The 23,217-nt window shown below is 31.7% G+C and overlaps 4 protein-coding genes across 12 annotated transcripts; 1 reads left to right on the top strand and 3 right to left on the bottom strand.

The window, feature by feature from the left end:
* Positions 1–389: 389 nt before the first annotated feature.
* Positions 390–8,184, bottom strand: LOC145973318 (uncharacterized). 3 transcript variants are annotated; one of them, XR_014439403.1, is made up of 11 exons: positions 7,961–8,184; positions 5,422–5,481; positions 5,162–5,339; positions 4,948–5,102; positions 4,680–4,754; positions 4,406–4,558; positions 3,893–4,069; positions 3,303–3,527; positions 2,558–2,720; positions 643–722; positions 390–534 (listed from the first exon to the last, which is right to left on the bottom strand). XR_014439403.1 is itself a non-coding variant. In XM_083102594.1 (10 exons), the coding sequence occupies exons 2-10, from the start codon at positions 5,452–5,454 to the stop codon at positions 416–418; spliced, it is 1,278 nt and encodes a 425-aa protein (XP_082958720.1). In that variant the 5' UTR covers positions 5,455–5,481; positions 7,961–8,183; the 3' UTR covers positions 390–415. The 3 variants fall into 3 exon arrangements, 2 of the variants coding, with proteins under 2 accessions (XP_082958720.1, XP_082958721.1); XM_083102594.1 differs by lacking the exon at positions 643–722 and having other exon boundaries at positions 7,961–8,183; XM_083102595.1 differs by lacking the exons at positions 643–722; positions 4,406–4,558 and having other exon boundaries at positions 7,961–8,183.
* Positions 8,185–8,955: 771 nt separating this feature from the next.
* Eb1 (microtubule-associated protein RP/EB family member 1) lies at positions 8,956–16,753 on the bottom strand. Of its 7 annotated transcripts, XM_083101860.1 has the most exons (8): positions 16,340–16,498; positions 15,486–15,771; positions 13,614–13,851; positions 13,074–13,121; positions 12,203–12,297; positions 11,916–12,074; positions 11,371–11,464; positions 8,956–10,668 (listed from the first exon to the last, which is right to left on the bottom strand). In XM_083101860.1, exons 2-7 carry the CDS (start codon positions 15,750–15,752, stop codon positions 11,417–11,419), a joined length of 855 nt encoding a protein of 284 aa, XP_082957986.1. In that variant the 5' UTR covers positions 15,753–15,771; positions 16,340–16,498; the 3' UTR covers positions 8,956–10,668; positions 11,371–11,416. The 7 variants fall into 7 exon arrangements, with proteins under 7 accessions (XP_082957986.1, XP_082957982.1, XP_082957981.1 ...); XM_083101856.1 differs by lacking the exons at positions 11,371–11,464; positions 16,340–16,498 and adding an exon at positions 16,526–16,753; XM_083101855.1 differs by lacking the exon at positions 11,371–11,464.
* Positions 16,754–17,681: 928 nt separating this feature from the next.
* LOC145973511 (spermatogenesis-defective protein 39 homolog) lies at positions 17,682–19,958 on the bottom strand. Its single transcript, XM_083102975.1, has 9 exons — positions 19,760–19,958; positions 19,545–19,701; positions 19,276–19,457; positions 19,025–19,161; positions 18,928–18,955; positions 18,712–18,856; positions 18,387–18,631; positions 18,133–18,309; positions 17,682–18,045 (listed from the first exon to the last, which is right to left on the bottom strand). Exons 1-9 carry the CDS (start codon positions 19,832–19,834, stop codon positions 17,920–17,922), a joined length of 1,272 nt encoding a protein of 423 aa, XP_082959101.1. The 5' UTR covers positions 19,835–19,958; the 3' UTR covers positions 17,682–17,919.
* Positions 19,959–20,207: 249 nt separating this feature from the next.
* Positions 20,208–23,217, top strand: Bx42 (Puff-specific protein Bx42). Its single transcript, XM_083102974.1, has 8 exons — positions 20,208–20,365; positions 20,579–20,732; positions 20,901–21,068; positions 21,160–21,467; positions 21,623–21,758; positions 21,877–22,135; positions 22,235–22,616; positions 22,800–23,217. Exons 1-8 carry the CDS (start codon positions 20,352–20,354, stop codon positions 22,999–23,001), a joined length of 1,623 nt encoding a protein of 540 aa, XP_082959100.1. The 5' UTR covers positions 20,208–20,351; the 3' UTR covers positions 23,002–23,217.

Here is a 23,217-nt window from a genome sequence, read left to right as displayed (position 1 = left end):
ACGATAATGACAGTTTTGGATTGGTTTGAGTTTGAACGAAATATTCTAATAAAGAGAGAGAACGTCAAAAAATGTCAAAAAATTGGACGAAATATCTCGATTTTTCGAATTATTTTTCTACGAACAATAATTTCCGAGTAACTAAGATAACTCGACAATTTCATGATAAAAATTTTATACAAGAATGTACACCGATAGCTCGAGATATCTTTATATCTCGGCGACTGCGAGCGCTCGAACAGAGATATCTCTTATTCCAAATCATACTTAATCCTCGACAATTGCGTAACTATCGATGACGTTCGATATGGCGCATGATATTGTATCATTGATAATAATTGACTCTTTCCGAAGAGAAACTTTAAGCTTTCGTTTTTTTCTTTTTCGACTTCTTTCTCTTTCTCCCTCTCGTTGATTATTTTTTTCTGCGATTGCCATGACTCGTGCGTTTACCCTTGTGATATTTATTCACGTTTGTGCTGCGTTTCCCGACGACCGCGCCATTGTTGGTCTCTCCGGACGTCTTCGACGTCTCTGTCAAAAGAGAATAAAAATCAGATCTTTTAAGACGATCTGAATAAATTAGACGACTTAGCGACGTAGCGAAGCCAGCTCATGCGAAGTGCGTAATTGACTGTGTACCTGAAATCATTGATGTTGAGATGAAATGTATTTCACCATTGGCAAACTTGTTCGCCTTTAGGGAATCTCTCAAACGCATTCTGGACATATTAATCACGTGGATATAATTAAGTTTATTTATTTAAAAGCACGCACAGTATACATTTTTACATGCATAATTTCATTTCGAAAAATCGTCGTCAAAACATTTCGTTGAAAGACGTAATTCCATAACTTCCATTAGTGCTCCGTTAATATTATACTTTCTATACAAAATTCTCAATGTTTTAAAATCATATATAATTATATATCGTTAATATAATTAAATTAATCAAATTCAGAGCATATATATGTATACTTGTTCTTATTATAATGAAATAAAGGTCCCTTAGATAAAATCAATAAAAAATTAGTTAAAAGGCTACAAGGACCAACGCAATGGTGGAATATATGCAAAAATAAAACGGTTATTACAATACAATAACCATATGAAAATGTTTATTTAATTTGAACATGACAGACAAACGCCGCGTTTCAATCCAATTCGGATCCTTTTCAATGTCGAATAACAAAGTGAGTAATAAACATTAAGATAAAAGCAAAATTAACAGTCATAGGAGAAATGTAAATAAGTTTCGGAACAACGCAAAGTCAAAAAAAGTCAAAAAATCGGAAGCAAATATATGTACAATAACGGAAAATTTAAACCGTCAATCACAAAAAAGGAAAGAACGCATCGTATTAACGTATCGCCATAGAAAACCCGAAAGCAACTCGTACCGCATATCCCTAGTGTACCGTTAAAAACGAGTTACACTTGTACCGTTATACTTGTTCTTGTTCTCTTACAACTAAATAATTTCTCAAAACAGCAAACGACGAAGCAAATAAATATACCCGATTCATATTGTTCACGTGAGCATTTCATGGCGCCAAGAGAGGTTTTCACATTTAAGTTTTTTCAACAAAATGTTCTCTCAAAAAAACGAAGAGTCGAATTATCTTTTCAATTGTGCGACTTATATTTGTGCTATTTATTATTTCAGTGTGCTATTTATTGTTATTTATTATTTCGAACGTATAGCGGAATCACTGATAAGATATTCTAACAATAAGTAATTTAAGATGTAAAATATGGTGAGAGAAAGAATTGTGTCAATATTTTTCAATGAAATCCCTCAAAACTTAATATCATGTACGAAATAAATAGTTTCATTAATATCACAATTTGTCTCCCATATTTCATTAATATTCAGAATATTCTATTTGATGATACAACTGATGATACACCCGAAAGGGCAATGATTTTGTATGAAAAAATAGATCTTTCAAGCTAAAAATGATGAATGTATAGTATTAATTTTCAGATTTCAAAAAAATTTATTCCGTTTCATTTTATTTAATTTTACTTTATTATTTACCTATCTTATTATTTTTTTTTTTTCACACAAAATCGTTACTATTTTAGTGATTGTGCTCTGTTATAGAATTGTAATAGTCTGATAGGTAATCTGTAATAATTATAACGAGTATACAAACAATAATAACTAGTCTATAATTAGTTGTCTATAACTACGTTTGTATAAGTTGTATAGTTGTTTGTATGAATTGTTTGTTATAGCCGTTTGTATAGTCGTTATAGTTGTTACAGATTGCCTATCAATCAGGATATTTTGTATAGTCGTTAATAACGCTAACCTTCAATAATATTGATAGCAACCCATTGACGAAACTTGCATGCTCATTATATGTATATGCAATGGTACTGAATGATCTCTACAATTATGATTTAATCAACAATTTTGCTGACATGGAAAGCGAATGCATATACAAGCGAAGCATGTAAGAAAAGTTAAAATGAAAAGAAGGCGAAAAAATAGCGAAAAAAAATAAATCCCACGCGAAGCAGCCACATATAAGATGCAGGATCACTTACTCTCGGCGATCGACGCCTTCGTCGTGTCACTGTCTGAGCTGATCGGTGAGTAGAAGATCGAATCGCCCTCCTGGCTGGACCTGGATGTACAACACGTGGGCGAGTCGATACGCTGCGAGAGGTGCTCCTCTACCTTATCACGGCTCTCTTCGGCGGGCAATCTCTAAATTCGTTGAACAGACACGTTGAACATTTACGCATCCTGATCTTAAAGAGCCGTAAAAAATACTTCTCGATATTCGATTTGCATCACGTACGAAAATTGGGATGTAAAACAGACAAATTTATTTGGAAATATATAAATTAATTTTTAAATCAATTTTTAAATCAATTTTTAATTTTTAAAGAAATTTTATTTTAATATATAAATTAAATTAATATATTAAATTTATATATTAAAATAAAATTTTATTTTAATATATAAATTAATTTTTAAATCAATTTTTAAATCAATTTTTAATTTTTAAAGAAATTTTATTTTTTCTTTACACGTCGTTAGTTTTTCGCACTCTTTTGAGGGATAGAAAATTAGAACAAAATTTGTTTAAGAAAACGTGATGGTGTCTTTGTGCACTTTTTCGCTCGTGTATTATGTGCTTGCTCCTGTAATTCGAATGACGCGAAGCAACCAAGAGATGGAGAAGCATCGAAAAGTCGATTTCTCAGCATCGACTTATTTCTGCTTCAACTTTTTCTACTGTTTATACTGTTTATACAACATATGGAATGATCGAAGAATCATTACCTGGTCGTAAGCTTGCGCGGCAGCCCGCTCGCTAGCCTGGAACTTCTCGATTTCATTTTGCATTGCTGTTGTCTTGTTAAGCAGCACGTTACCGTCTTTGACGATATCGCGAAGCTCGGTGAACGACACGTTACCATCGTTGAACGACACGTTACCATCGTTGACGTTATTGTCATCATCCTCCTCGTTGCTCTTGTCGATGCTCGAACTGCTGCAATCGGCCGGCTGGAAAAGATGATAGCTGAAACGTGGCCAGATAAATCTTCCATATCGCGCGAAAACATGTATACTAAAAATATAAATGAAACGAACAGCATATAAAGTCCAAGACGTGTCGCGAGCTATCGAAGAAGAAAGGTCAAGTCACCGAGTTTCTTTCGAATTTGTAAATTGAATATGATTATGAATTCGAGACGACTTTGACGCGACTTCGATGATAAAAACGTCTATTTCACACAACAAGTAAAGCAAGATAAGTGACTTTTTATTAAAAATAATAATCATTTACTGTATGAAAGGGGAGCCTAATTCTCTACTATTTTGTTTACATATTTATCTACAAGTTTCATTAATGCATCACGATTACTCACATCGAAATCTTCATCTTCATCGCTGCTTTCCAAGGCAAGTCGATCGATCTTCTCTTTTAGAGTCTCTTCCTCCTCATTCTCTTCGTCCTCCTCCGATTCGCTGCAACTTGTCAAGTTTCCTTGTTTTTCCGCATTTGTTGATTCCGTCGCTGATTTTTCTTCCGACGTTGTTGTTGGCTTAAAAAAAACGTCTCGTTGTTTCATTGAATAATAATCTCCGATAATCTTCTCAAGAGAGTTTTGATAATACATGTAAACACTCACATGCAAAAGACATCGCATCCATGAATGTTTAGAAATATAAAATCTCAGACATATGCAAAATACCAAACAAGGAATATAAAATCAAAGATGATGGACATCAATATTCGATTTAAATTATTCGATAAAGAAGAAATATTTTTAGAAACTGATAATACACACATATAAAGAAAATTTTCATGCACATCTTAATATAATCGAATATCGTGGTTTACATTTGCATGGAATCAATGATGGATGTTTTCTACTTACTGCATCGGGATCGAGAACGCTATTAACGTGAATTTTAGTAGGTGGTGGCGATGGGGTGAGTTTGGACATATCCAGACAAGACAAGCTCGATAAGGTCAGACGAATGGATTTGATAAGGGCTTTTCTGGCTTCGTTCATCGACGATCTTTCATCCTATACCCACCACCACAAGACTATTACTGTGCTATTAATCTCATTATCTCTTCGAAGAGCGAAATGCGTTTCTTCGCGTTCTTCATACATTATCAATCGGAAGAAGCGCGTATGTTCTTACCTTATCCTGTTTCTCCTTCATCCCGCTTTTCTTTACGTCATTCAGTCGTTTGCGGCTTATCTGCAGAAATTTTACCTGTCGGGAGAAACGTTTAGATGAAAACGAGACGGATGATAGAGTCGAAATATCTGAATAACTAATTGTAAGTAGTAAAATAATATTTGTAAATTTTACAAAACTTATTTCGTGATGGAAGAGCCAATGCTTGCTTTATTATTTTTTCAGCGATGCGAAAAAACGTTAAATTATATGTAAAAGCGAGACGTACCAATCCACTCGGGGTAACTTGGGAGTAACCAATTAGCAAAGCGCCTGCGTTCACCACCTTCCTAATTATACGTAACATTATCAAGCTCGGCAAGAATAAAATCCACGGCAACGGTCTCACGAGTCCCGATTTTTCCGAAGTTTTCTTATTTTCGTCTGAAAGCGAGTTCGAAGCATAAATCTACGATTGATCGCACGATATTTACGAATCGTACCTTCAGCGAGGTCAATCTCCTGATCAGGTAGGCTCCATTCCGCACACTTCTCCACGATCCATAGAAAGTTATTCATGAGTTTCAGTATTGTCTGACCCAATGAACTTTGCACCATGATCACTTGCAGCAATTTCAATTCCGGGTAGACGTAACAGTTTTTCGGAGTCTCCTTCGTTGTCTAATAGACGAGTAAACAACATAATTTGTTCGATTAATCGACTGTCCATCGGTGTATATTTTTGTGATTTTGAAATACTCACTGTGCTTGGTGAACTCTCGTGTTTCGTGGCCATGTTTATGTCGAGAAATAAATCACAGTGCTGAAAAAAATATTAAAGGAATATAAACAACTTGTTCACAAATTTAATTTTAACGTTATATGCGTTGAATACTACGTTATATTAATTAAAAAGAAAAAAATATACTAACTATTAAATATAAACTATTAAACTATTATGACCACTTAGAACGTATAATAAAAACAGAATAAGAAATAGAGAAAATAATAATCTATCGAAAAAAATATCTATCGAAAAATACACTTTTTTCCCCTAGTATAAATTTTCTACTTCCATAAAACTTGTATAAATCTATTTGTTCACACGCAAAGGTTTTTGATCACGTACGTTGATATAATTACTTATAATTAATATTCTTTTTCAATGATAGAAGAATCGTTCTAATAATATGTTTACATATGGGAACGGATTCATCGATGACCGTCGATGACAATCTCTCTCTCTCATCTCTTTTAAGTTCGACTCAATACTCATACACAAAATGAACAATAAACAAAACGGCGATAAATTGCTATCGAAAAGGCGCGACCTCGCCTTATCAGGGCGAAACACCAAAAGAAAGCCCAATAACGATATATTTTCATTGCAAAATACCATATGCACACTGGCAAAATGAATTTTTAAAAAGACAGGTAAAATATCTTTTAAGTTAGAGGAGAGAGAAAGAATAAGGATGGTGATTTTTGTGGAATGGTTGCAAACATATTTTAATCTATTTTTTTAATACAATTAATTTTTAATAAGATTAATTGTGCTTTTTGCGATTGCAACAACAATTTTTTGTAATATCAAATATTGTGAAATCACTGGTGATCTTAAAAATTCTTACATTCTGCATGCGCATGACACATAAATGCGCAGGCAAAGTAATTTACTGACCAAGCAGCTTTTTTGATTCTACTTTATCAATAACATTTTCTTCATGTATACAAAGTTCACATGTAATTTAACAGATAAAAACAATTTAATATAACTTTTCTTTTTCTTGGGTCAAATTCAATGGCAGGAATATTACAGCATAATAATTTGTCATGATGGATGCTGAAAGCATCCAGGAAATAATATATGTACGATAAAAGAGAAAAAGAGAGACTAAAATAAATTATATATTAAAATGTTTAATTGCGCAATTTTTATTTATTCTGATAAATTTGTTATGTAAAATTAATGGATTTAATTAGTAGTTGGATTTTTTAATTGTAGTCAATATTTATATGTAATATCGATAGCTATCAGCAGATTGGTGACATTGAACTTTGAACAATTGAATTTTCTCGAAGTTTTTTTGTTTTAATTTTAAATTTTTGAAGTTATATGTGTGATCTGAGAGCAAAATAAACATGCAAATAATATAACATATATATAATACATTTGTTCTCTTCGAAATTTCGCGAATCCAAATAGCAAATTTTAGAATCGATTTGCCTCATATACGAGCGATAATAAAGAATTGTGTCTGTGAAGTGAAGAATTGTGTCTAGCACAAAAACTTCCACAATTGGATTCTAATATTGTCTTATTCACTTACATTATTTTGCATTCGGTCATTGTTTATTGTAGTTACAGTTAAGTATTAAGTGTTTAGTAATTAAGTGTTTGTGCTTTTTCAACTTTTATTATGTTTTCGTTTGATTCGTAGGCAGGTTTTGTTGATTGTCAAAAATCTCACGTGTCCACCAGTATAATATAAAAATATCTCTGGATATATATGTGTTTGTAGAATTAAATCAGAGCAGTGCAAAAAGTATTTTATCGAAATTTGTTAAAACACCAATTGTTATACATTATATATAACCGCGGCTCTACTTTACTTTTGAAAATACATTTAGAAAATTATATATTTATATGTAAAATATATATTTTTGATCAAGATAGTTTGTCACAAATCACTTATCAAAATCATATATTATCGTTTTCTAATATATGTGTATTCCTGTTGTTTATAATTATATTATTTAATTGTTAACAACGGTAGCAACATTTTTCCATAAATATAGAAATTATTAAAATTTAAATAATAGTAATATAAATTATTAATTATAAATATAAACTATTCTCATCTTTTCTATTTATAAATCGATTATTTAATTCGGCATCACTATTCCTTAGTATTTTATGTATCGATGACTCAACTCGCGATTCTCGATTTAATGTTTAGGTCAGAAAGGACAGATTTCGAAATAGCATCACACTGGTCAATATATAAATTTCCAGTCGAGTGATCTCAATGCTAGTTATTCTTTATAGCACAAATCACGATTTAATTCAATCTTTCTTCGATTAAAAATTCATATATATACAAAATCTTGCCATTAAAATATATGATATAATAATAATAATATACCACACATAATAATGTATTACATGTACGCGTACTCTTCTTCCAAAGCACAGAAAACAATAATATAAAGAGCTTTTCCATCGATTATTTTAACGAACATCTATCCGGAAAGTGTTATTATTTACCTGTCTTCAAATTTAACTCAATATAATTGATTACCTTGTTAAATGCGAAGAACTTTTTTCTCCTTCGGATTATTGGATGACGGATATTATAAAAGCAAAGAATGGATGAAGGTAACGATTGCTGTTGCGAACAATAATCTTTGCCACGCGGCCACGTAATTCTACTCAATGTTCTAGACCGGTGGTAGTGGAAGCTGTACTTCTGACGAGTACTCGATTACACGCCAAGACTCTCACGACTGCGATATGCTCAGAGCGAACCGGCAGATCAGAAGTTTCCAAGCTTCATCGGACAGTGGCGTAACAATTTTAACCAGTGTTTAAATAAGTCGTCGACTTTTCGGGGCCCAAAAAGTGTATCAAGTTTACTCGATGCATTTTTTCTTCGATGCTGTAGATTCTGTGTGCAAATTTATAATAAATTACAATAATATTGCTAGGATAATAAATTACAATAATATTGCTAGCAAAATAGCAGAGAAAAATAACATTGATTTAAAAAAATATAAGATTCGAAGGAAACTAAAATTTATCGACTTTACAATTAGTTTCTCGCCCGATAAGTTGAGAATTAAAATATGTATGTGTGTGTATAAACTTTTGTTACAATTTCTATTTTTTACCCTTCATATCTATTATTCGCGAAGCGTATTTTTTTGACATAGATATTTATAGTCATCTTATTAATCTTTTATACTTTTTGCAATTATATGTAAAAGAGCTTTGCTGTTACATCATGTTCCTATTATGAGATTAATTTTTTATAATTGATAATTTATCTCCGATAGACAACAACTCTGTCTTTTGTAACAAAGATGTTACTTAATTCTACTCGCGCGATAGATTTCATGATTGTAATTTAAAATTTAAATGTAATTAATTGAAATTTAATTGTAATGAAAATTCAAAAGTTTGCAATCCCTTTTTTTGCTGCGAGATAAATCTTAATTAAGACTATAAAAAAATTTTGATATTTTTAATCGCGCAAAAAAAACTTGATATGATTCAAGGATTCGAAAACAATCCGCATTTTATTTCTCCGTCTCGGATCGATTTTATTAAACGTTTATTACATCGGCAAATTTTAAATTTCGAAGCACATATGCGCACATACAGAGCGATGAACAGAGCACAAGCCAAACACTGTATCCTTTCTCCTCGCTAAAACTTAGTCAAGACTTAGTAGTATGTAGTGCGAATTACATCCTAATCAGACAATTATTATTCACAATATGACTGACGCTCCTTTCATTTGAATTAATCTTACTTTTACGCGATCAATGTCGATCTCGACAATTGAAATCAATAATGTCGAAAGCGCGCGCGCGCGCGCGCGCACACACACACACACACACACACACATGCTAAAAACACATAAGCATTCACGCAAAACATATCATACTTCTTTCGCTCGTTGTCCCTCTCACTCGCGTCTGCTCTCGAATAGTGTAATTTTACAGATTTTGTTTTTCTTATGAAAATGGAATACAGCTGCATCGTAACCGGCGACATTTATTGAAATGCTTTGTACGATTCAGAATATTTTCTCGGAATCTCAAGAGTTCACCGCATTTTAAGGCCATTCTTCACATCTCGACAGATTCATGGAGATGTATACATGATCATTTCTTCTTTAGTCGATTTATATACGGAATAAACGTTTTATAGACGAATATTTTTCTCAATACAAGTTTTAACTTTAATTAGTCTTTCAAATTTTTACAATTCAGTAATATTGAGCGCATAAGCGTGCCATTTTATTTCGCAACCAGCTTTCACAAAGCGCATACGGTTTCATTTATTGAAAAATCAAAATACATAATCCTTATATCTCTACCAATTATACAAGAGCTTCTGTGTTGACCAGACGTAGAGTAGAATGTTGATAAGCGAAATTGAATTTTAATCACTAACATGATTTTTATACAAGAGTAATTTCTACCGACAGAATAAAAGTTTATTGCTCAGCATAAAATCGCTGAATACATCGGCCACATTAGAGAGCACACCGCACAAAGAAAACAAGTCGAACGAAGATTGAATAGCTCTGGGTTGAGTCTCTCAACAGGATTAACATTGTGTAGATAACTACAAATAGATTTCCAAAGATAAACTATGAGGATGGGTAAAGAGCTTCGCGCGACTCGTTATCTCGATACAAACTTAATACAGTTACAAACAAAACACGCATAAAAAAAAGTGTAATTAACGTAAATCGCTACATAACAATGCGGATGCAGATAACATTAATAGATATCGGTATCCCCATAAATTTATAAGAATTTGTCATTAATTTTAGAAACTCTACCACATCGTAACGCTATAAGGAAATGTAATAACTTGTGAAAGATTATTAATTGATTTTCTTTCTAATTTTCTTCTTCTCTTTCTCTTACTCTTATCCTCTCAACAATTAGAACAAGTTATTCAAGTGCACTACTCGACTTTTGTCTATCCTAATGTCGTGCAAATCTTGATGATTTCGGTGAATTTCATTTATTAACGAAACAAATGCACACACACAATCCATTAAAACTGCTGAGTTTGTTGATATAAAGTAGCTTAATAATTATGCAAGGGATATTCTGATATTGATTCGCAGGCATAGTAAACCGAAACGCACTTGGATAATTTGCTGTTATTCATTTCGATTACATCCGTAAATAAAAAAGGTTAATATTCCTCCTCATCATCGGGCGCAAGCCCATCCCCTTCCAATTCCTCGGGTGGCGCGAAACCATCCTGAAATGATATAATGAATACGTTGTATATTGTATTTGTATATTGTATCCGAGAGAAAATATTTCTTATATAATTGTAAATTTATTATTCTGCAATATAATAATCTTAAGTAATATAATAATATAATCTTATTAATATAATAATACAATATAATAATCTTAAATAATCTTGTGCACATAATTATAAAATACAAAAATATCAATAAACTTCTAATAAATAAAACATCTAAAGATAAATTTGTATGATTTTAATCACATTAAACATATTATTCTTCTACTAGAGTTAATTTAAGAAAAGAACAAAAATACAAAAAAATAGAACATTAAGTTAAATTTGGAGAGACAAAAAATGAATTTGTCAAATATTAAATGGTGGTTATTACAATAAAGATGGTAATGCATAATCTAATTACTAAAATGTAAGTATTTCTAAAATTTCAAATACAAAGACATACATTATATAAAGACATGAGGGCTGTGTGTGAAAAGTATTGATATTTATAATACACAAGATACAATCGTGCAATTAATTGAAAATTTTATGACACATTTAAAGAATCAAGTTAAATTGTAAATTATTAAATGTAAATATAAAATTAGATGTAAAATATTTTTATTAATCAGTGTCATACATTTTTCTTAATCTTTTTCATTGTATATTAATTACGAAATACAATTAAAGCACATAAAACGGTCTCATTACCTTATTAGAAAGAACGCGCCTGTTACAAACATATAAAAAAAGGCGTTTATAGTTTCATTGCATCCGTCTTCCGTTCTATTAAATTCTGGATATCCTATAATATTATAGCATCATAGTCTTGTATAAGTCTTAATTAAAATTCTGTTTTTAGTTATCAATCTTTGCATATATAAAAAAATAGATATTTAGTGCTTTATTTAATTATAATGAATAATTAAAATGTGTCAATATTTTTTCAATAAATAATAATTTTATAGCTCTCATGTCTTATACGAGATTCACCAAGTTTATTAATAAAAATAGATTTTTATTAATAATAATAAAAATAAAAGTAATAATTTTTTATAGGATAATTTTGATATTGATTATACTTATTTAAAATTTAATAATATAAAATATAATAAAACTATTTTTTAAATAATAATGTTTTATATCATATTATATAGTGTACAACATTATTTGTACTATAATAAACAAATACATAAATTATTTGTACTATAATAAAAATTATAATCAAGTAAATTGAAAGGAACAGTATAAATTACCTCTGTTGCATAAAGGACCTCTAAAATTTTCTGTATAATAGGTGGAGGATCGCCGCCATTGTCGCAATCTTGACACATGACTTCAATGTCACGTAGTTTTCCAAAATAGAAATCTCTCTCCTTTTCTAGGCCTTCGATCGACATCTTCATCTCAACCAACTGAAACATTTCACAAATATTCATTAGAAAGAGAACGACAAGATATGTAGGATATATATTTTTCTATAAATATTTATTAAATAAAATAATTGTGTATAATGTACTATGTACATTACGTTCTTCAATACCTGTGCATTAAGTTCTTCAATTTTTCCACTATCACCACGATTGCCGATTACGGTGGTTTTAGGTTGCGCACGGTACGGTGGTGTAACTTTATTTACTATAGATTTAAAATATATATTATTTTAAAATACTATGTTAAAATATAAGTTATTATTATTATTTTTATTAATATGAATGGAAGCAATTTGTATCACAATTGGAACTTATGTAAAAATTAACGAAATTATAGATCTGATATATACAAGCAAGTTTGTGAAAAGCAAAAAAATGCATGCAGTACTGTGTTCAAAATCATGCATAGTACATATATGTTACATAAATGTAATAATATATCTTACAAAAAAGAGAAATATATACAAAAAAATTAAAATCTATTATCTAAAAGAATTGCAAAACAAATGTTTTTAAAGAAATAGAAAATGATTTTCATTATTAGACCTTAACTTGTACAATACAGCACATTAACAAGTATTGATAGTGATACTAGCTACAGACTAGTGTTAAAAAAAGTAATCATCATAGACTAGTGGAAGGCTACAGTAATTGTTTCAGAGTTCACTTTGTGTGTGAGGAGACAATATTAACTACATGTAAAATATTTCAAGTCTTATTCTCGATCAATTACATGTTCACCGAAATTTTGTTCCTTGTTTTAATACTTATTTTTTTCACATATTGCAATAATATCACAGTATTAATGGAACCACGATTCTCTGACATAATCACTGAACATAGACTAGGAAGATATTAAAAATTTCATCTTTTTTACCCCATATTTTTCTCTTTATACCAGTATCAAAACGTATACAAAACTAAGTAAAACGTGTAAATAACGAGAATTACAATTAAAAACGGAAAAAGATCGAATTTCACCTAAAACGTTTGTACTATCTGGACGCACGGAAGATGGATGTCCCTCACCTAAAGGCAAATTCCATTTAAAATTATTGATGTTATATTGTGTAATAACTCATAATTAAAACTTCTGTTGAAATAATGGGGAAAATCATGACTCCTATTCCTATACAAAATTTTTCATATAGGTAAGATATAGACTATCATTATCATATTTCTTGTCACAAAGAAGTAATATCGATTTGTATTCTACCTATATGGAACACACTGTATATCACAGAAATTTCTAATAAAATAATAATTTAATAGAATTTAATCTTGCTGTATTCATTTATGTAATATTAATAACTCGCCTGTAGTAAAATCAGTCAGATAGTCAAAATAGACACATCAAAAGGCAATCAAGTCAATAATTATCGATTAGTAGAAATCTGTGTTAATGTACAAGTTTGAAGTACTTGAGAAAAGATTATTTGTTTCATCGGATCTTATTCTCTTTAATCTAATTAAGATTCAAACTTTATATATATCAGAGAGGGAGATCATTAAGTGATGTACCAGTAGTACGAGGAGCAGGCTTAGTCGAATTTACTGGTTCACGTGGAGAAGTACGTTTCGCATTAGAACCACCACGAGGTGCATTATTTCCGCCGCTACCCATAGGCTCTCCGCCTCGCATAGTAAGCGCATCATAATCTGCCCCCGAGTAGTTTGCATCAAAGAACTTCTTGAACCATTGTAAAAACTCAAAGTTGTCTTGGAATCTGCCTTTCACCAGCCTATCAATTGGCACAATCTGCAAATGAGGAGTGTGTGTATGTGCAACATAAAATAAAATGTAACAAATGTGAACAAATTATGCCAAATGGATGATGCAAATATGACTTTACACATAAAAATAACCGTTTTTAACATAATGTTGCAAGAAAGCATTATGTTTTTATGGCGATAATACTAATATGAGGAATGAAATAATAAACATTAAACACAGAAATACATTGTGTGATTTTGTCTTTTACAATAATTAATGTAACATATCATTGTATTAATATATGTTGTAAAAGTCAAATAAATAATAAATTTCTTCTATTTCCTTCTTAACATAATCCTTTGCTCCATATATAAATTTACTATTAAAAATAAGTTGTTCTGGAATTCTTCCTTTTATTCTATAATAAGTCAAAATGCACAAATGCAAAACAGATATACTTAAAATATCTTATTCTTAAATATTAAAAATTATTTCATATAAACGCAAGTATTAACAATTTATGTACATAAAAGTATATCACATATCTCCCTGTAAATCTTTTATCACACACTGTCAGATTAGATAGATTTCTGTGAGATTTTTGCTAGATTTTCTTATTGTTCTTAATATGGAAAATTAAAGAGTGCATATATGTGAGGTGAAATACATATGTTTTGTGTGATATTATAAAAAAAGCTTATAATACTTAATGCATATTAATTTAAAATAATACGAAATTATAGATACTAAATTGCAATATACTATACTATTGTAAATAATCGTATATTAAAAGTTGCCGTATGCGTTTTTAAAATACACATGTGCGTGTTTGTATATGCAAGTGGTGTGTATGGGCATTGTTGTTTATACAGAAATATTACTTAAACATATTATAAACGGCATGCAAGAAGCGGCCGCGTAAAAAATCGAGATTGCAACGATATACCCTGCTGTCGTGCAACGCTGTTACGTTGCTGTATGTGTTTTTGTTGCATTTGCGGCTGCTTCAATTGCGGCGGCAAAGGTACCAACTGGGGATTCGACAAATTGTGCGTTCCGTCCACGCCGGAACCTAACGGTATGCAGCCGCGTGCCTCGTAAGCGTCGTATTCACGACCGTCGTAATTCGCGTCGAAAAACTTTTTGAACCACTGTAGAAACTCAAAGTTATCTTGAAAGCGTCCTTTTATCAGCTTGTCCACCGGTATTACCTGAACCATTCCCATATGGCCATATCATTACGATTTCCTTCATTCACATAGATTGTTCTGCCCATAATATTATCGCATTCGCGAAGCAATCTTAGATCTTGATAATAATTTATATTTTACGCATATTATATCTCAAACTATAATTTTCATATGTGTAATAATACTTTATCTATTTATATATTAATATATTATTTCTTGTATTCATCTAATATGTTCTTGAATATTTATTTTGTGTTTTTTTTACAATCCCTAATCATTGTTAGTAAACAGAAAGGAGATAAGAGAGATATATAGTAATATTATATACTTCAATGTAATTATTTTTAAAAAACTACTTTTATAATATAATCTTTTCCAAATGTAATTTTTATTATTACCATCTATATCCTCTTCACATGTGTTTGCTGTTCTCAAGATGTATTTATCAAAATTTATAGCAGGAATAAAAGAAGATAGCTGCTTACTTACCTTATCCACATTCATCTTTTTGAAACCACCTTGAAGAATTTTGAAATTCTGTATATACTCGTGCTCCAGATTAGTCTTGAATTTGACTCTTTTCAAGGGTACGCTGCCCGGAAAGAGCATGTCCATGAATTGACAGTAAACTGCTCCGGTGCATAATTCTTCAATTTTGGTGAAAGATGATTGCAGACAGTCGTTTACCCATGCCAGCATATCGTGGCGACTGAGGTTGTCAGATGTCATATTTGTGGCGTAGACGTTAACAGCCATGTCGTTTCGTTTGCTCTAACTAGAAAAAATACATATATACATTGCGTATGTATTTATATATACATATATATACACAAATAATTTAGCAATATCAATGGAATAATAAGATTGTGGCGCAATAATTATACATATGTATATACATATATATATATTGCAGTCAGTCTTAAATTTAATATCACAGTATCATATCATCATTATCTTAGAGACGGAAAAAAATTACAATTAAAATCGCGATCGCGATTCACGCAGTCGGCGTGTCTGTTATAAATAAAGTCAGCGATCTCCTTGACACGACAAACTCCGATATACGTCGAATTCGGCGTGATAAGACGCAAGAACGCGCGATCCGGCGAGATCAATTGAGCGATCGAGCTCGAGAGGATCTCGAGGGGGACAACATTCCATTGACTTTTTTTCCTACGAAACTGTCTCGCGCTCGCGACATATTCGGCATTCCTTATCGGCGATTTCGGATCGTCCGTATTCGTCTCGCTCAGGTCGTACCTCGCGGGAAGAAGGAGACTCGTTCGCGTCCGAAGCCCTGACGGTTCGGAGCGCGTCAAACGTCAAAAGCAACGACGACTCACCGCGATATCGCGAAAGGAGAAGAAACAGCGGATAACAACAGCGAGAATCGGGAGTGGTTCCTCGCGGGTGACAAATGTGCACTAGATCGTTCAAACGCGCACACAACGGAAACTTCTAACGGTTCCCCGGCGCGCGATTGGCCGGCGTGATTGGCCACGCACGCGCGCGCGCGGCTCTTCACGTACGTAGTAGATGGTGCGGATGATGGTGCTCTCGGTGTTCACGCGACGTGTAGATTCGACGCCTCGATAACGATGAACGTGAGATCCGGAGGCTTGTCGCACCACGTGGAGACAGGAGACGAGAACGAGGAGATTCGCTCGACGTGGAGACGTTGATCCGACAAAGGAATACGGCCGCAATGTAGATAGTGTGTAGATGCGTGCGATTTGCGATTATCAAGTTAAAGGCTCGTTCACAGCGTGCCGATTACGTCGGATATCACACTGCATATGAGATTCGGCATCCAATGGGAGGAAATTTTTTAGGGGATTCTAGCTAGAACAAATTCTTTGCACACGAATAAGGAAATAACTAGTTCGATTAGCGCGAGATGTAAAGAGAGATAAATAAAAATATAGGTTACGTTCCAAAATGTCCTCTCCGAGGAAAATTTTACTCGATGGCCGTTCCGAAACTCTTTTAAGCCTTTCCGATTGGTTCAAATCGGCCATCGAGTAAAATTTCCCTCGGTTACTTACGTTTTGGAACGTAACCATAAGAGAAATTAATCGCGCGAAATTATATAAATATAGTGAAATTTAATATATTATTATCGTAAACATACAACAGGGCACTAAAAATTATCGAAAATTATTATAAATTTGCGAGTTTTGCATCTATGTAATGTGTAGTTTATATTCTAAAATATATTAAATAATTTTTTATGTTTTTATCAACCTGTGTTTTTTTTTTAAGTATACTACACCTTAATAAAGATTCGATAATATCATCATATCAAATACGATGCTACCAATCAAATTTGTTATCTGATCTTTTTAATTTCTTTATTTACCTTTTTTGTCTAAAAATTTATCCAGATAAATTTGCACAATTACATATAGTATAAGAGTACAGAAAAATTAATTTGTACATAAAGAATGTAATATCATTTATATTAGATTTATAACCATTTCATTTACATCCATTTTGTGTAGCTAATGCATATTTGTCTGGATAATTTGTAGTTATTTTAAAGAATAAAATAAAAAAATCTGTAAATAGCAAGAAAAAACTCATGTATATTAAAAATATTATTATTCAATTATATTATTTAATTATTTCTTATTTTACTTTTCTCACTCGAATAAGCTATCAATTAAAATTATGAATATTAACTGGAATTATTTAGATTTATAATTTGCACGATTGTTTGTATTTTGCTAATATTTTCAAGCAAATACAGGATAATACAAATGTCTTGTAAGATATGTAACGTAGAAAAAAAATTATAACTGTGAAATTTTTTTTATATTTAAATATATTAAATAATTTTCCATCTTCGTGAGAAAACACTAATTACATATAATTTTCAAATATATATTATTTGTTATGTTTATTAATCACATGTTCAACAGACCTAACTCTTCCATTTGACGTGTGGTAAGCGCAACGCACTTTCGGCATAAAAATATTCTTCCGATTGAGGTTGCAATTTTGCTTTGTAATCCATCAGCATCATGCGGTCCCCTTGTTGTACAAATATCTATAAAATTAACATACAACTTTAGAGTAAGTGTGTCATTGCATCCTTCAGCTATAAATTTCTTTTTTTATAAAAGTATATACATACATCGATTACTATTGTATGGCAAGATAACTTTTTTGCCAACTCCATTCGTTTCTCTAAATTGTCGACGAATTTCAAATACTTTTCGAGAATGGCGCATGGTGCATTGTGTTTGTACAGTACTTTTAAAATATCTTCTATGTACAAATGTGTTTGTAGCTTTGTATTACCAAGTATTCCCTAAAATATAATTAACGATAAAATATGACTTCAATAGGCAGATTATGAGATATGTAAATAAATATAAAATATATTACTTTTGTTATAAGTAAACGATCAATGTCGTCCCATTCACCATGGGCAGCTTTAACTTGTAAAGCGACTTTTTGATATAATTTAGGAGAAATGTCATGATTCTGAGAGAGCATTGTAGGTGATATCACAACAAATGTATTTGGTGTATTGTAATGATGTTTGCAGGCATAATGCAGAGATTCTCGAATAGAAGAATTCAATGGGAGCTCTTCATTATCCGTTTTCTGTTTGATTGCCATTTGCCATTCTAACAATTCACAGTGCATAAAAAATCAGTATAAAAATAATTTGTCATATTGTAGGGAAAAAAGAAAATTGTAAACATACCTAACAACTTAATATAAGATTCCAAAAACGTGGCTTCTTTACAATCAGGTAACATGGCAAAATGTGCTTTCTGGCAATTTTGAAGTTTTTGCAGCAATCTGTTTGGATCTCTTGTGTTTCTTATAATAATATGAAGATTCTTCATCTGTAGTAAACCATAGTATAAATATTGTGACTTAATTTATATAGTAAATATAGTATAGTAGTAATACATACAGCAGCAGTCAAAGAATGACCAAGCATTCTGTAAAATATCACATGTAAAAAAAATAATGATAATTTTCAATTAATAGAATGCTAAGAAATTACTTACGTCAAAATATCAGTTATTTCATTTGTTTGCAGTCTTATAAAAAGATAATGTATATATATATTAACTGCTTCTGGTCTCTCTATTAATAATCTTTGCACAAGTGATCGTTTCAAAGTCTTTGTAAGAAATAAAATTATCTGCAATATTATAATCAAATATTGGTATTAAATGATACTCATAAATTTTGTTAACTTTATGGCTAAAATATTATGTGTTGTAGAATTGTTATTTTAGTTATATATAAAATATACTATTAAAACAGCATTTCCATCTCCGCTTAAAATAGCAGCATCTAATAGAGTAGTTTTGCTAGCAAAAGACTTGTATTGTTCTAATGAGTATGGCCGACCAAGCAATATCTTTCTTAAAGTAATATCTGGTTGCTCAATAGCTGATTCTGTATTTACATCCTCTAACTTGTCTGCAGCTAAAACTGAAAGATTTTGCATTATATAAATGTATTTTTGTTATATAATATTGAGATTTTGCAAGATGAACATTTGTATCTTTGACAACGTACTGCATGAAAGTGTCTTTTCAGATATGATCGAGAACAATGGTTTTGTCGTTTGAAGATCATCGGTAAATCTAAGACTATTTTCGGAAAGTGATCTATTTGAGATTCCAGCCCACAATTTTTCAGTTTCATTCTTCGATACTCCAAACAATTGATCCACCTGCAATTTCATCCATATGAAGAATTCGTTATCACAATTCATTTTGATTATTTTTTACCTCATTGTTTTCGAAGCAGAATGATCGCTTTTCGCTGCTGAGCCAAAATTCATCATCGTCTTTATCGATGTTCATTTTAAAATATGTCTCGAATCTGCTTCAATAACCTTACCAAATTTTAAATGACAGATGAGTAAACAAAATAAAATAGTTGACATTTCTCATATAGCATCGATGAAATATTAAAAAGATATCAACTACCCAATCTCTTTCCACATGCAATATGGCGTCTTTCAATTTAGATCTGTGATCTGTGATTGGTAGATTTCACTAGGAAATTTTACCACTAAATATTCTGACAACCAATCTGATCATTCAAAGCGATTTTCCTAATTTATCTGTTAAGTTACCTTTCTACCTATTTTTCTTTTCATAGATTCAGTTGTGATACGTAATAAAAATATTTGATTGTGATTGGTCGATTCGTCGTTTACGATTTTTTTACATGTGAATGGTCTTTTGACTCCCCATTTCCTACTTTCCATTTCATCCATCTTCGACAACATGTCGACGATCGAGGCGCTTGGTTGAATTCGCCATACTATATCCTGGAAATCCAGAGAGGACAAAAAAAGAAATTGTTTCAATCACAATGTCTTTAACAAAGTAAGAAACGCTTTTATCTTTTTATATTATTTTTCTCAATTATTTCATCGACAGACTTTTCGCGCAGTTTTAAATATTAAATTTTTCATTTTTCCACTTTTTTTGCATGAATGACGTAGAAAAGAAATAATCTTAAATTAAGCGTATAAATCTGAAAACGTATAGGATATTTATCCCCTCTGTTTGTAATAAGTTTTTTTTTTGCAATTATAGTTTGTTACCTGCTCCCACTCAAGTGGTATGGGACAAAGACGATGAAGCACGTGAGCAAAAGTTACGCCAAAGACCTGTCTCGGCACTAGTTAAAGCAGTTGTCACAGCACCACCTTATGGGCAACGGAGAGGATGGGTACCGCGCAATCCAGAAGTGAGTATTTACTCCAATTTGTCAACAAACTTTAGGAAGAAACATTTTCTTTATCGATATAATTTATATAAATAGTATTTTTCTACTTGATTAAATCAAAGATATAATAATGAATGATACTTTCAATATTCTAAAGTATAATGCATATATATTATACATTATGCATAGGACTTTGGAGATGGCGGAGCATTCCCGGAGATTCATGTTGCGCAATATCCACTTGGAATGGGGATGAAAGGCAAGGAAATCACAAGTAATGCATTGGCAATACAACTTGATGCTCAGGGAAAAGTAAAATATGATCTCATAGCAAGGCAAGGCCACAGTAAGGACAAAGTAAGCTTTAGTCTTTCCGTGATTATATTTAAACATATTCCTTTTTTCTATGTTAAATTTACTATTTCAATATTTGATTTTTTCTTAATAGATTGTGTATAGCAAATTGAGCGATTTATTACCATCTGAGATTACAAATGAAGAAGATCCTACCTTGCAACGACCACCTGATGACGAACTTGATGAACTCACGGATAGAACAAAAAAAGCACTGGAAAAAATAACAAGATCAAAAATCGCAGCTGCCATGCCAGTGAGATGCGCGGAGAAACAAGCTCCGGCGCAATACATACGATATACACCCTCACAACAAGGCCAATCATTTAATTCCGGGGCCAAACAAAGGGTTATACGTATGGTAGAAGCCCAAGTGGATCCAATGGAACCACCAAAGTTCAAGTATGTAGAGAAAGAATAAAAATGACTTAATTGTAGAAATTGTTTATAGTTTAATAGATATATATAACAGATATATATAAAGATATTTATAACAGATATTTATAACAGATATATATAAAAACCTAATGCATTAATAAAAAGATGTATAATTGCAGGATTAATAAAAAAATTCCACGGGGGCCTCCATCACCTCCAGCTCCTGTAATGCATTCTCCAATAAGGAAAGTAACTGTGAAAGAGCAAAAAGAGTGGAAAATTCCACCTTGCATTAGTAACTGGAAAAATGCAAAGGTATTTAGAAATATTTTGTGTCCAACATATTTTGATACATATAAAAAAAATAATGCTGGCATGTAATAAGAAATACTTGATTTCTTCAGTGATTATATAAAATTGTTTTTGATTTTAGGGTTACACAATTCCTTTGGATAAACGTCTTGCTGCAGATGGTAGAGGTTTGCAGCAAGTACACATTAATGAAAATTTTGCAAAATTAGCTGAGGCTCTTTATATTGCTGATAGAAAAGCCCGGCAAGCCGTTGAAATGCGCGCACAATTGGAGAAAAAGTTGGCTCAAAAGGAAAAGGAGAAGAAGGAGGATCATTTGAGACAACTTGCCCAAAAGGCCCGAGAGGAGCGTGCCGGTTTGAAATCTAGCGCGACATTAGGTATTGCCATCTGATATCGTGTAAAAATAAAGAAAATTCTGCAAATCTATTGTGAGATTGCGATAAAAATTTAGATAACGGGTATTGACACACTTTTAGATAAAGCTGAAGAATCACGCGAAAGGGACCAACTCAGACAGGAACGTCACAAGAATCGCGCTCGTGAACGAAATTTAGCTCGTGCCGCCCCCGACAAACGCTCTCGTTTACAACGTGAACGCGAGCGCGATATTAGCGAACAGATTGCGCTCGGTTTGCCCGCAAAGAGCATTCCGAATACGGGAGAAGCACAATTCGATCAACGTCTCTTCAATAGCAGTAAGGGATTAGATAGTGGTTATGGCCACGAGGACGAGTATAATGTGTATGATAAACCATGGAAAGATGGCAATTCAATTGCTTCTCATATTTATCGTCCTAACAAGAATATCGATAAAGACACTTATGGGGACGAACTAGAAAAATTGATTAAGACGAACAGGTCAGAGTTTATATTTATATTTTTATGTTTATATCAAGTATACTAGTGTTTATGCAACTAAAAACTTTATATTTCACTTGACAATAAATTATATATTTATATGTAATATATATATGTATGTGTGTGTATATTTTTTTGATATATTTGTAAATGTAAAATTATCAAATTTATTTCTCATTTTAGATTCGTTCCCGATAAAGAATTCAGTGGAACCGATAGATCGGCCACGCGATCAGGACCAGTACAATTTGAGAAGGAGGAAGAAGATCCTTTCGGTTTGGATCAATTTTTGAAACAGGCTAAGCGCGCCAGCTCAACAACAACAAAACGCAAAGATGAACGCGAACAACGTAAAGACGATCGTGATAAACGAAGGAAGCATTAAAACAATTTGTTTATTCATCCAGTGAATATTATTTATTCTATGGAAATGATAAATTCCGAAATTTTGTTTCGGATTTTACTACTTTATAATGGAATAAAAGATATGTTTGATAATAATAAAAAATAGTATAATGTAATAGTATTGTAATAATATTGTAATATTATAAATAATGTTGTGTATAAATAACATTGTAATAATAAAAAATATTTTATTTGA

The sequence above is a fragment of the Camponotus vicinus genome, unplaced genomic scaffold (assembly GCF_025532165.1).
Source record: "Camponotus vicinus isolate PSW18456_S1 unplaced genomic scaffold, iyCamVici1.0 SCAF_6, whole genome shotgun sequence".
NCBI classification, from domain to species: domain Eukaryota; kingdom Metazoa; phylum Arthropoda; class Insecta; order Hymenoptera; family Formicidae; genus Camponotus; species Camponotus vicinus.
The sequence above is the reverse complement of the archived record's forward strand: the minus strand, read 5'-3'. Positions and strand labels throughout refer to the sequence as shown.